Genomic DNA, 13,653 nt, shown 5'->3' on the forward strand with positions numbered 1-13,653 from the left:
CAAACTAAAGAACATTATTTTTTAGACTTTATTGCTCAGAAATGTAGCATTTTGGCAGTAGAAACTTCCTCATTATATCTATTGCTTTATTGTTTTTAGGGACCTGGTGATTATGCATGCCTGAAAACATTGAGCATAATGCTAGTATAATAGGCAGAACACTTGTGCATTATCATAAATTCTTGCTTGTCAAAATACATATATATCACAGAAAAAGATTGATACACTCTAATAGAACAGTCAGAGAATAATCAGACAGTTGACTGTTCTATTAGAATATATCAATCTTTTCTGTGACCTGAATTTTGACAAGTAAGGACTTAGAGTCTGTACTTCAGCAACTTACTGTTTTCCCATAAAGTACAAGAAACATGGGAACTGAGGTATAAATATCGAGCATAATTTGCCGCGGAGCATAATAGGTAAATATTGAGCATTATTATTTAAGCATAATAGGCAGAATTTTGAACATAGCATAATAGGTAAAATAATGAGCATAATCGGCAGGTCCCTAATTGTTTTATTTGGCATTACCATGCACATGCCACCTTGCAGTATATATGCCCAAACTAATTGCATTGTAGTAAATCAGTGTGGAGGTGTATGTAGAAGGTATGTTAGCAACCTGTATTTTTTTTTAAGATCTTCAAATTCAATCAAACAGATGAAATTGCTATCATTGTATAAAGTTATTGACTGCTCTGTCAATTGTTTTTATTTTTGTGATTAACTTACTCAGCAGGGCTGTGGGGGCACTACATATAGAATGCCCCTACTTTCCTCTCTATTATTACCGCTATTCTGTAAAAGCTTTGTATAATTATAGTCTTGTGCTGTAAGACAAAACGAAAGGGACTCATTTGCCACAAATGCCTCATTCTGGATCCACCATTGCAGTGTCCACACACATACTGAAGTTTTGTCTGCTCTGCATTATAGAATGATTTTTCATTATCAAATTTATAATTTTGTCTTGGACATAGCAAAATCATTTTACACAACTTAAGATATGATTGGTGATGAAGGTGATGCACAGTGGCATGGTCATCAAAATATTTTTTTATCTTATATTCTAAAATTTTAATCAGATTGGTGAGCCAACTTTATTTAATACAGAGCTAGCTTCTAATGCTACTGAATATTGCTCAGACATTGTATTTAGAGAGATTGTTAAGTGGTTTAATGTGTTTAAGTGTATATTTGAGTGTGCTACAGTATTTACATATGTATCTCATTCTCTTTAAATGTAGAGTCTGCAGCCAAACCTAAATCAAAAGATTTGCAAAATCTTGTAACTCCTGTATATGCTGCTAACTGGAAAACAATTGGGACATCCTTAGGGCTTTCACATGGTACATTAGACATCATAGATCATGATAATTATCACAGAGCCGAAGATTGCTGCAATGAAGTGTGGGAGCGGTGGCTTGATGAAGATATCAGTCCATCTTGGAATAAGGTATTCTCAGCCATTGAACAGATACCTGCAGCTGATGCGGTTCCATGCAATAGTTTAGAGTTCATACTACCTGAAGTGTCCAGTGTCTTACAAAGCTTGTATATAACAAAGCGGTTTGAGGTCAGTGATGATGACTGGCCACCATATAAACCTGAAGTGTACACTACTGTTGCACTTATACATCATAAAGAGAAAGTTACCACAAAACAAGCTGTGATTTCCATTGCAAACCAAATGCACAAGGGAGAAATTACATTACCAAATAATTGCATAGAAGGAGCGGTTGCTACTAAGCAAGAAGCTTCGTATTTTGCAAGCTGTAAATATACCAACAATATTGTTGATATATTTCCTGCGTATTCAGACAAAAGCAAGTCAATACCATATATAATACTAATTGAGGGTGCACCAGGAATCGGCAAAACAGTATTGTCCAGAGAAATTGCATTTCTTTGGGCAAATGGTACAATACTAAAGCATAAAAAAGTCCTGGTTTTAATATTTTTACGTGATCCTAGTGTGCAAAAGCTTACCTCTTTTGCTGAGTTTGCTAAATATATTACATGTAATTGTCAGCAAAGTAGGATGGTAGAAGTTTTCTCTAAATATCTGATTAATACTTCTGGTAAGGATCTCTTATTTGTGTTTGATGGTTACGATGAGCTACCAGAAACACTCAGAGAAGAGTCATTTATTGCACACATTATTAATCGCAAAGTCTTACCATGTTGTGATATTGTGATTACTTCTCGACCAATAGCATCTACACATCTCCACCAAAAGACAGAATGTAGAATTGAAGTTTTAGGATTTACCAAAGAAGATCGAAAAAGATACATTTATCAAGCTTTACAAGATAACCCTACTAAAATTGATGAACTATTAGGATATTTAGAGTCAAATTCATTTATCAATAGCTTATGTTACATTCCATTAAACCTGACTATATTATTGTGCTTGTTTTCCAAATCAATTCAATCCGAGCTGCCAAAAACTCAGACTGAAATTAATAACCAATTTATCTGTATGACGATTTCGAGATACTTTTTAAAAAAAGAAAATATGCTACTTAACATAAATTCATTGTTTGAAATGCCAGTAGAGCATGCAAAACTATTAAGTGAACTATCAAAACTAGCATTCGACCTTCTTGGAAAGGATAAAATTGTATTTAACAGCTCAGATGTGACCACAAAATCACACCTACTTTCAAAGAATTTAAATGGCATGGGTTTGTTGAAGGCTGTGAAATACTTCAGCTTTGTAGACAATTGTGAACAGATTTCATTTCATTTCTTGCATTTTTCTCTTCAAGAATTTTTAGCAGCATTTCACATAGCTTCATCATCTACTTTAGAGCAAGAGAAAATTATGCGTGGAAATTTTTGGAATAGCAGATACCTTAATACATGGATTATGTATTGTGGGTTAACTGGAGGTAATTCTATTGCCTTAAAACACTACTTATCTGGAAACCGATTCTTACTGTTCAGTAGGCTTTTTGGTACTAAGGGCATATCACAAGATACAATTGATGATAAAATTAAGTGCCTCCACTTGTTTCAGTGTTTCTTGGAGGCAGGCAATAATACAATGTGTGAGCAAGTTGGAAGCTTTATTCATGAGAGGAAAATTGATCTTAGTGGCCAAGTTTTATTACCCAAGGACATACACACTCTTGGTTTCTTCTTAACCAGATCATCTAACAAACAATGGGAAGTTTTAAACTTGTCAGAATGTTATATTGAAGGCTGTGGTTTTTTCGATATATTTATAGAATTGTATCTTAACCAGCTAAATATGTACAAAGTCAATGTGTTAGATATTTCAAGTAATTTCATAACACCATCCTCACTCTCTAACATTTGCAAATTAGTCCTTCATTTGAAAGTTCAGCGGCTAATAATTTCAAACAACAACTTAAGCAATGAAATTGTTTCAAAAGAACTTTTTAGTTGTGTAATCAACAACAGTAATTGCAACTTTCATACACCTTTAGCTATCATAAACAACACTTTAGATACCACTAACATAACCAGTAGTGATTTGTTGCCTTCAAGTCACGAAGGTTATACTGAAGAATCAGTGTACATTATTAATGTTAGATCTAATGAAATTTTGACGGATTTATACAATGCCAATGCATTTAATTGTATCCGTGCACTTTACATTTGGAATTCCAGAATTAAAGATGGTGATGTTAAAGAATTGCTTAAACATAACCCCAGGCTGAAAGTAAGTGTGTTTGACACTAGATTGCACAATAGAGAAATTGGCAGTTATCAGCTAGCATTTCAACTCCCACTTAACCAAGTAGAAAATAATGATGGAAATTGTAGAAACAATGTTGATTATATCTTCCTATCTGACAATAAGCTATTGATCTTTGGAGCACATCACAGTATGATTAACCATGTCTTAAATACAGTCCAGAAATTCTTGTCGGTACTTCAAATAACAAACTGCTTTCTAACATGTGAAGCATTAGGTGTTTTAGGTGATATTATAGGCAGTAGCGAACAGTATTGGGAAGCAGTCCAGTTATCACAGTGTAGAATTGGTGATAAAGGTTTTGAAATATTATGCAATCATGCTTCTCGTAAAAGAAGTACAGTTGTTATTAAATTGTTGAATTTGTCAAACAACAATATAACAGCATTATCTATACCTGATATAATAAAATCACTTCACTGCTGTCTGGTAGATGAATACAACATTTCCTATAATAATATACCCGATGATGCCTTAAGGACTGCTCTGCTTTCTGAAATATATTCACGGTATACAAGAGTATGTAATTTCGTTCATAAACAACCCTTGATTGTGATCAATGGTACAAAACATTTGAATACACATTTAGTAAATGGCATGTTTTGTAGCATGTATTTGATAAACTGTCATATTGATGACAACATCTTGAACTATCCGTTGCATAAGCAAATACCAGTTCGCAGTCTTGTTCTTGCAAATAATGTTTCTTCAGAGAATTTTAATAATACAGTAGTGCCATTCTTAATAAAAGTAAAAATATCTACATTCAGTTTAGTTGAAATTGGTCTTACAGATGATGTTGCTTCAGAAATTGCAATCAGGTTGAAGAAAATCACAGGTACTTATAAGACCATAGGGAAGATACAAATCGTATTCATATCACATACTAAACTGTTAGCCTACAATACTTGTGGGAAACAAATTAAATGCCTCGTTTTACACTGTCCGTCATCTGATATTTGTGCATTAAAGGTAACAGATTGTTATAACTTATATGATGGGATATTAAATGTTATTCTAGCTAAATGTTCAGACAGCCTACATTTCATTGACTTTTCAAGAAACCTTATTGAAGACAGTTGCTGCAAGGTTTTGTTCAGATATGTGTCAAACAAAGAAGTACCATTGCACTTAAAGATATTAGACCTCTCAAATAATGCATTAACTAGTTCCTCCATTAATCCCCTTGTTGAAATTCTTCATCACTGCACTATAGAAAAACTGGTGGTTTCTCATAATAACTTGGATTGCCAAAAATTGAATGATGCAGTTGCTTCCAATATTCAATCACCTAATAAGCTTCATAATTTTAGTTCACATGTTCCACTAATAATAATATTTACAGATCAGGATCAGGCATGGAATTTTGTAAACTGTGCATATGTTTATTTTGTTAACTGTTGTATCACTGAAGAGGTAATAAAGGATTTTAACAGATTATCAGACAAAGCAGTAGTACGCTGTCTTGTGCTTCATAACAACGACATGTGTATAGATGATACTAGTAAATGTTTCTTGGTTTTAGACAAAGGACAATTTTTAACGATTCAAACCTCTGAAGATATTTCTGAGTTCAAAGCCAACAAAACAGAAGACAAAACATTTATGTTTGTAGGTAAAAAGCTGTTAATGTTTAAGCCTGTCTGTCAGCAACTTACTGAAGCATTAGCAAGCTGTGAAGAAGAAATAAATTCCTTGGAGTTTATAAACTGTGCTATGTCTAATTCAATTCTTACAGAATTAGGACACATTATATCTTCTTCCAAAAGGTACTGGAAATCCATTAATTTATCAGAATGTAATATTGGAGATGACGGGTGCTGTGCCTTGTGTCCAGAAGGAGGCATGCACTATGATGTGACTGTTCTACAGCTCAATCTTTCTTGTAATCATTTAACATCATTATCCTTGAAAGCCATTGGTCAAATGATCTTATACTGGAAAACAGAGCAATTGATTATCACTGGTAATGACATTAATCAGTATAAGGTCAGACAGGCTTTTACTTCCTTGGTGCAGCAAGACATTTTTGAGACCTATTCATTGAAATTGCAAGTCCTTACTTCAACTAGTGGTATGATTGTTCACAATAGCAATGGTTTCTTATCTACACCCTTACAGAAACATACCTTCAAGCTTTATGCAGTTTCTAACCAAATCTTAGAACATGGAAGAGAAATCATGCAGTCTTCAAAAGCAATTTTGCCTATTCGAAATGATTCTAGTGCTGCAAGTAAAGTTTCACTGCTTGACATAGTACAGACTCACTCTATACATACAATAACAAATGTTATAGTTGAGAAAAATGGATTACAATCAAACACCAATGATGAACTCGAATGTTGTATACATGTTGTGCAGGAGTTGCATTTTTGTACACCCTTACGTCACCTCAGGTTTGCATACTGTGATATTTCTGATCAGGAAGCAGGTCAGATAAGTAATAGCATTACTTCTGGAGGATCACTGGAATCTGTTGAATTCATAAACAACACCATAGATGAACAAAGTGTTATTAGAATACTAAGCTCCTTACAACATTCTTTGATGCTGAGATACATTTCTATTAGCTCTATTGTTGTATCCAATAAGACAGCTAAATTACTTGCATCAGTCATATACTGTAATACCAGTCTAGAACATTTATGTTTAAGTCATTGTGAACTAAAAGAACAAGGAATGCTTGCGATTATTGGATCCCTTAGGATGATCGAGTCACTAAGACATTGTGACCTCAGTGATAATTACATAACTAATGAGTGCGCTAAGCAACTCTCACTTGTAATAACAAACAATTGCTTGCTTTCTTGTTTGAAGCTATCAAATTGCAAGTCACAGACACTAGGATTGCATCATATTGTTAATGCTTTAAAGAAAACTACATCTTTACATTTCCTTGATTTAAGCAATAACATTTTAGATACTGCTTCATCTATCCAATTATCCAAGGTACTTAAAGCAAATACTGAATTAAGTCATGTAGATCTGAGTAAATGCATGGTAACAGAAAAGGGATTATTGGAAATAGTGCAGTCACTTTCAAAACTACCTTCATTACAATTTATTAATCTAAGTTTCAATACTATCACTGACCAAGTAGTTAAATGCTTATCTTGTGCATGTAGGAATATTACACATATGGTGTTGAGCAACTGCAAGATGCAAAAAGAAAGCATTAAGAATATTTGTTATGCACTGCAACATGTATCATCATTACAGCACCTAGACATCAGTGGGAATGAGTTTACTGATGAAACAAGAAATTTATTTGCGGTGCTGGGTATTAATAGTTGTGTAAATCATGTAAATTTTGCATCGTGTACTTCAACAGCGGAGCATTCCTGGCCCATCATCAATGCTGTTAAAAACTATTCGTCTATTGAACACCTTGATATTAGCGGCAACACATTTGATAATAAAACTATAAAAGACATTGGTCCAGGTATTCTAAGGTGTAATCTACTTAGGTGTTTTAAAATATCAAATTGTTCATTTCAAGACATTGGTATGGAATATATATTTAACTGTTCACAGTTTAGTGAGAGTAGTATCACCTTATTGGACATAAGTTTTAATTCTATTAGTTATAAAGTAGCCAGTTGGCTAGCATCAGGGATAATCAGCAACCAAGTGCTGAAACATTTGTACCTACAGCATTGTGATATATCGGAACAAGGATTTCTTGCAATTGCAAATTCACTAAAAAGTTGTGACTGTTTAAAAAGTTTGGATTTCAGCAACAACAAAATACCCTACTGTGTTGCTATTGTGATTAGTGAAATGATTGTGGTCAATCGCAACCTGAACTATCTGGTAATTGCTTCATGCGGTTTGTCTGAACAAAGTGCAGTAGTTATAGCTGATGGTCTGGAAAAAGTGTCCTCTCTAACTCATCTTGACATTAGCCACAACACTGTGGATGACAATAGCGCTTACAAAATAGCATCTGCATTAATTTCCAACACATTATTGAACTACCTGGATTTGTCTAACTGTAATCTTACTGAGAAAGGATTTATTGAAATTAGTGAATCTCTTGGTTCAACTTCTAATTTAAAGCATCTAGATTTAGCTGAAAATACAATGAGCACAGACATTGCTGAAGACTTAGCATCATCTCTTAGCAAAAATCTTGGCCTTAATTACTTGAACCTTTGCAATTGTAAACTTCAAGAGCAGGAATTTGGTTGGGTATTAGGCACTTTGTGTGAACGTAATGTTTTGCATTGCTTGAATGTAAGTTGTAATGCAATATCTGATCAAACAGCATCCAAAATTTGTGATGTCATTGCTTCAAGTGCTTCTATAACTGCACTTGAAATAAGTTCTTGTGATTTGTCTGAAAAAGGAATGGAAATAATATCCAAATCAGTATTAAGGAATAATAAGGTTCCATTACAATGCTTAGATATAAGTTTTAATACTATAAGTTCATCAGTTGCTGCAACACTTGCAAACATTTTTCAGCAACTAAATATCTTGCGTATTTAGATCTGTCTGGGTGTAATCTGTCAGAAGAAGACTTCATACATTTATTTAAGTCTGTAAGCAACAACATGAAACTAACACATTTAAATCTTAGCAATAATAGTATTACTAACAATGTTGCCACTAAAGTGGCATCTGTCATCAATGGAACTGAATCTCTACAATACATCAACTTGTGCAATTGTAACCTTCATGATTTTGCGATGATAACTATTACTGCTTCACTATCAAGCATCGAGACACTGAAAACATTTATTATCAGTTACAATAAAATTTCCAACATAAGTGCCAATTGTGTGGCTGCCATCATAACTAGTAACACTTCTTTGGAACATGTTGATTTCTCTAACTGCATGTTGCAAGAAGTAGGTAGATCTATGATAAAATTAGCGTTGTTCAAAAAACTTACTGCAGTAAAATACGTTAAACTATAATTTAGTTACATGTATGTCATGTGTAAATTATTTCGTGTATATATTTCTGACTATAGATAGACTGCATGTAGATAATATTGAATTCAGAAACTTCCTTTGTGTTGGGCGCATTTTGTATAATTATTATTTCTGATATTCCATTATTTAAATGAAACTAATGGTTATGTTCATTACATAAGTATTACCAGGATTGCATGAGCTCTGATGATATAAACTTGCACTTAATTATAGCTATATTAAACATAGACAAACATATTTCTGTCATATCCAATGAATCAGTACCGATTTGTTGTTGACACAGTTAACCACAGAGCTCTGAAGACCGAAGTGTACCCACTACCTTGTATTGATGAGTTGTATATTTCCTTAGCAAGAGGAGAGTGTTCCAGACAGCTGAATTTATGACATGCACACTAACAGTTAGTACTATGACAGAAGTTGGTCATAATTAATACCCATCAGGATCTTATTAAGTACATGTAACCGCTTACTGTTTGGTGTGACCACAGATCCAGTTACATTATTCATGTGTGATTATTGTCATAATAAGTTATGCAGTATTATAGGGATCTGGGCTTTTCTTCACCCTAAGTCCTTCCAATGTCTTCAGAGTGACCTCAAACTCTTCCAACAAGCTTTTTGTAAAGTCTTATTTAACTGCTACATACATAACTGTCTGACTGCCTGACTAATTGGTATCTTCAACCAAGCATAACACATGCAACTATATATGGATGAGGCGATTTCTTTGCTGTTCAACATTGTTTCAACCTGATATGTGCCTTTTGTTATCTGCAGTAGCTACAGTGCATGCATCATGGACTTATCTTTGTCCTCCTTTGTGTACCATTTCTTTTTCCACTATGGCATAGGTGGTGATTCTGGGTAACGCACATGGTATACCTTCAGTGCAGTTGGTTGCTCTGTAATGTTAGTGGTGACTAAATTGATTGCAGACACATAGTACAGTTGCTGAAGGTTAAAAAATGACCACACCCGGAAAAAAATGGTATAAAGATAAAATTGGTATCATTAGATGCAGAATTTTCTGGAGAACAACATATCCAAAATCCTCTAAAATCGCCTTTGGGGAAAAAAGTTATGGACATTTGAAGCTTTATGCTAATATAGTGCAACAAGGCATTAGCTAACCTCCAAAAAATCTAATTTTCTGATTATAACTTGAGATGTACATCACATATCTTAAGAGTGCTCTGTACAGTTCATACAAGGCTTTCCAAGACATAGTCTGTTTTGCACTAAAAGAAATATTATGGTCACTTAATTAGTCTGCGACATGTTGACACATTTTAGTACCTGTAAATTAGGTATCCCATAGCAACAAGCACATGCATCTTGCTATTGTGCACCCTCTCACTTAAATTAGAACTACTCCATCATTTTTAGACCAATAGACATGAAATTTTCACACAAGCCACTTTAGTAATTTTGCCAAAGAAGAGCGTTTGCCATTTTTAAATAACAAGTTCAGATGATGAATAACATGAAAGTAAAGAAAAGGATTTCTGGGAGTGTCAACCCGAAAAAAAGATAAATATGTGATGATTGAGAAGCTAAAAGACAAAAATAAAAGTGCACAATGGTTTGTGCTGTTTAGCATAGTGTATCATAAAAGTATCAAGGCTCTTCTGCGTAAACTGTAGGACTAGTTGTAGTATAAAGGGAAAATCTGTAACTCATGTTCTAAAGCAAATTTAGCAGTTGGGTTTGGACTAAACTGTGTACTAGTGTCAACTTATATCCAGTAAAAAAGTACAGAACATTTGCTAATGCCATTTGTAAGTTATAGAACAAATTAAATATCATTGGAAGCCATATAAGCGGACTGTACAGAGCACCCTTAATTCTGCTTTTTGTACATGGTTATGCTAATTAATGTATCTGTACTTATTTGTACACCGGTTACCAAGACAACAACCACAATCATCTTGCGATTTGTATATATATATATATATATATATTAATTTACTTTTTTTAAAGCTGTTATCCATATCTAGTTTTATGTATAAAAGCTACTTTTGAGTTTGGTAATAATTTTGTGGTATAGATGAAAACTCCATTAAGCCGCCCAACAATTCAGTCAGTAGCCCATTTTAAAAAATTATTTTAAAATTAAGTTTTGGCCATTTTACGTACTCAAACAATTTTTACATAATATGTTTCTGGAAGAAGATAAACATGTATTGTTCTGGATGATAAGAAGCAAAATGATATCATAATAAATTTGGTGTCATTAATGACATATCCAAAATCCTCTGAAATATCTTTTCAGAATTTTTTGTAGTCATTTGATTTTTAATGAGAATTTACTATATAGGAGCATGAATTAGCTATTGAGTTTATAAAAAATAGCTAACCTTAACCTTATGTACATAAAATTCTATGTAAATTAAACAAATTCACTTTTAGGTAATTCAGAACTGTACAGATGCATGCTTGTTTTGTTGCAGTTTGTATACATATAGCTAATTATCGTTTTCAATGTAAATTGTTATGTATAAGCAAGAGATATACTCTTGGTATAAGTAGTACCATGCTTTCTCAGTAACAATTTCTTTATCAATAATCTTTTAGCCTTTTACAATATTCTCCCCACTCAAGCTGTAAATCCATGATTGACCACTGTTATGACATAATTTAACTTTTTTGAAACTGCCACATGTACACCATAAGTATGACAGTTTGCACTTAGATTGAACTGTGTACATGTCTATTATTACAAATGCATTAAAGCATGGCACAGCTTAGTAAGCATTTATGAGCTCATTCCAGTATGTAACCTTCAAGTGAACCTGCAATTTAAATACCTCAACCTCAACATCAATACTTTCATACTTTCCACCATAATATTTAGTGAGACCCCAGCAGCCAGCCTATATATGGCTACCTTAGGGCTTATACACTTTATTTGCTTCTTTGTGAGGCTGATCACAAGTTAACATCCACAAGGTGAAGTATCGTAGTTGATTTTCAACAAAGATCAATATAAACATGCCTTATCATATTAATTTTATTATTGGAAGAAAAATAATTTAAAATATTGGAGTAGCATTATTAGGTCATGCATTATTTGGTGAGTTTCTGTTTTTCATCAGAAAATGGACATGTGGGTCAATACTGCTATAACATAGCTATAGGCTTATTACGATACCCCAACTCTCTGTATCACTGTATAACTGATCTAAAAGCAGCACACAACACCACAGTACTATGGTCTACTTCAGATGTAGCTATGTATAGTTGCACAGTAAAAAATGAGTAGTGAATACTGTGGTAAATAGTGAACGTCACTGGGAATTCTTAGTGACAGTCACTAAAATGTCCAGTGACGTTTACTATTTGCCACAGTATTCACTACTCATTTTTTACTTTGTGTCCTTTGTGATTACAGAATTTTACTAACATAAAATTAATGTTAGAAGATTCACTGCACAATCCTTAAGGATTTCAATACTACGGTAAATGGCTGGTATATAAGTGCAGTAATCTTAAAACTTAACTTCACATGCTCAATCTTTTTGATATTCAGACAAATAATGGTTGGCTACATCTTTAATAATGGGAAAATATTTGTGGCAAAGAAAATACAAGTGGATGCTGATGAGAAACAGAAGATCACTAAGGCCTTACAGAATAGTTTGATTATTTGAATGCAAAATATCCACCAAAAATGCCACAGTAAACTAGAGCACAGTTCTAGTGGTAAAGGATATGGAAATAATAGATTCCTACTATAGACCTGGCCTTTATACCTGGTGGATTTATAAGTACTGCTCTTTATTCACACTAGGAATTGTACTTGTATAGTCTTGATCATTGTATCTAAGAGGTATCTAAGAGTGAATTATTCCTTGTCCATTGTACCCTAACGGCAAAATATTTGCCTCTGTGTCTATATACACATTATTATTAACACTTTACAGTGACCAGCACTGAAGGTCTGCAGCAACATGTACTGCAGCCTTAGGATTACCTAACCTAATTTCAAGGACTTAGACTTAATGACTTATAACTGATAAGGTGTAACAGAAAAGGAGCCAAAGTAAGGAAAAAATCCCTCCAACCCCAGGATTCGAACTGCAGGTCACCCAATGTCTAGTCGGGGCCATACTCAGTCTTCCTCCAGGAGGGATGGGTTTTCTTCCTTAAACCTAAAGTATTCATATGCACTACTTTGTTTATTATGCTTTAATGTGGTGCACTGCCCAATAGTATTGTGTAATTTGCAGCTTTACTGTGGATATACATTTACAGTGTCAGAACACACTTTTATACATAAATTGTGGTTTGAACCTGTAACATGAGTTCACAATGTCATTAAACAAAATACTAAAAAGAAATTTACAAAAACCACTTCTACAGATTTTAGCAATGTCCATTTTCTTCCAGAAATGTATGCAAAATATTTTTGAAGTAGAAATATTTTTATGAAACCTTATGCAAATCACAAAAATGACCGTAGCTTACTTTTAAAACATTCTTTTTTAAATGGCCTACTGACTGACCTGGTGGGCCTAATGAGAGTTTTCATCTACGTACCACAAAATTATTACCAAACTCAAAAATATAGCTATTATACGTAAAACTAGATATGAAAAAAACTATAAATTAATATACAAATTGTGAGATAACGGTGGTTGTTGTCATGGTAACCTGTGTACAAATAAGTACAGATACATGAGCATAACCATGTACAAAAAACAGAATATATGTGGTGGTGTATATGTATCTATATGGTGTATATGTATCTATATGTGGTGTATATGTATCTATGTGGTGTATGTGGTGTATCTATATGTGGTGTATATGTATCTATATATGTATCTATATGTGGTGTACATCTCAAGTTATAATTAGAAACATGAAATTTAAAATCTTGGATGTTAATGCCTTGTTGCACTATATTAGCATAAAACTTCAAACGTCCATAACGTTTTTTTTCCCAAAGGGGATTTTAGAGGATTTTGGATATGTTGTTCT

The 13,653-nt window shown here is 33.4% G+C and overlaps 1 protein-coding gene across 1 annotated transcript; it reads left to right on the forward strand.

Annotated features, from left to right (window-relative positions):
• The first annotated feature begins 5,215 nt into the window (after nucleotides 1-5,215).
• On the forward strand, nucleotides 5,216-8,221 carry LOC136253682 (protein NLRC5-like). Its single transcript, XM_066046342.1, has one exon. It carries the CDS (start codon nucleotides 5,216-5,218, stop codon nucleotides 8,219-8,221), a length of 3,006 nt encoding a protein of 1,001 aa, XP_065902414.1.
• Nucleotides 8,222-13,653: the final 5,432 nt, after the last annotated feature.

Source organism: Dysidea avara, chromosome 4 (assembly GCF_963678975.1).
Source record: "Dysidea avara chromosome 4, odDysAvar1.4, whole genome shotgun sequence".
Classification (NCBI taxonomy): domain Eukaryota; kingdom Metazoa; phylum Porifera; class Demospongiae; order Dictyoceratida; family Dysideidae; genus Dysidea; species Dysidea avara.

Excerpts from the sequence above, each read along its gene's own strand:
- LOC136253682 (XM_066046342.1), top strand. The coding sequence starts at position 5,216 with ATGTGTATAGATGATACTAGTAAATGTTTCTTGGTTTTAGACAAAGGA.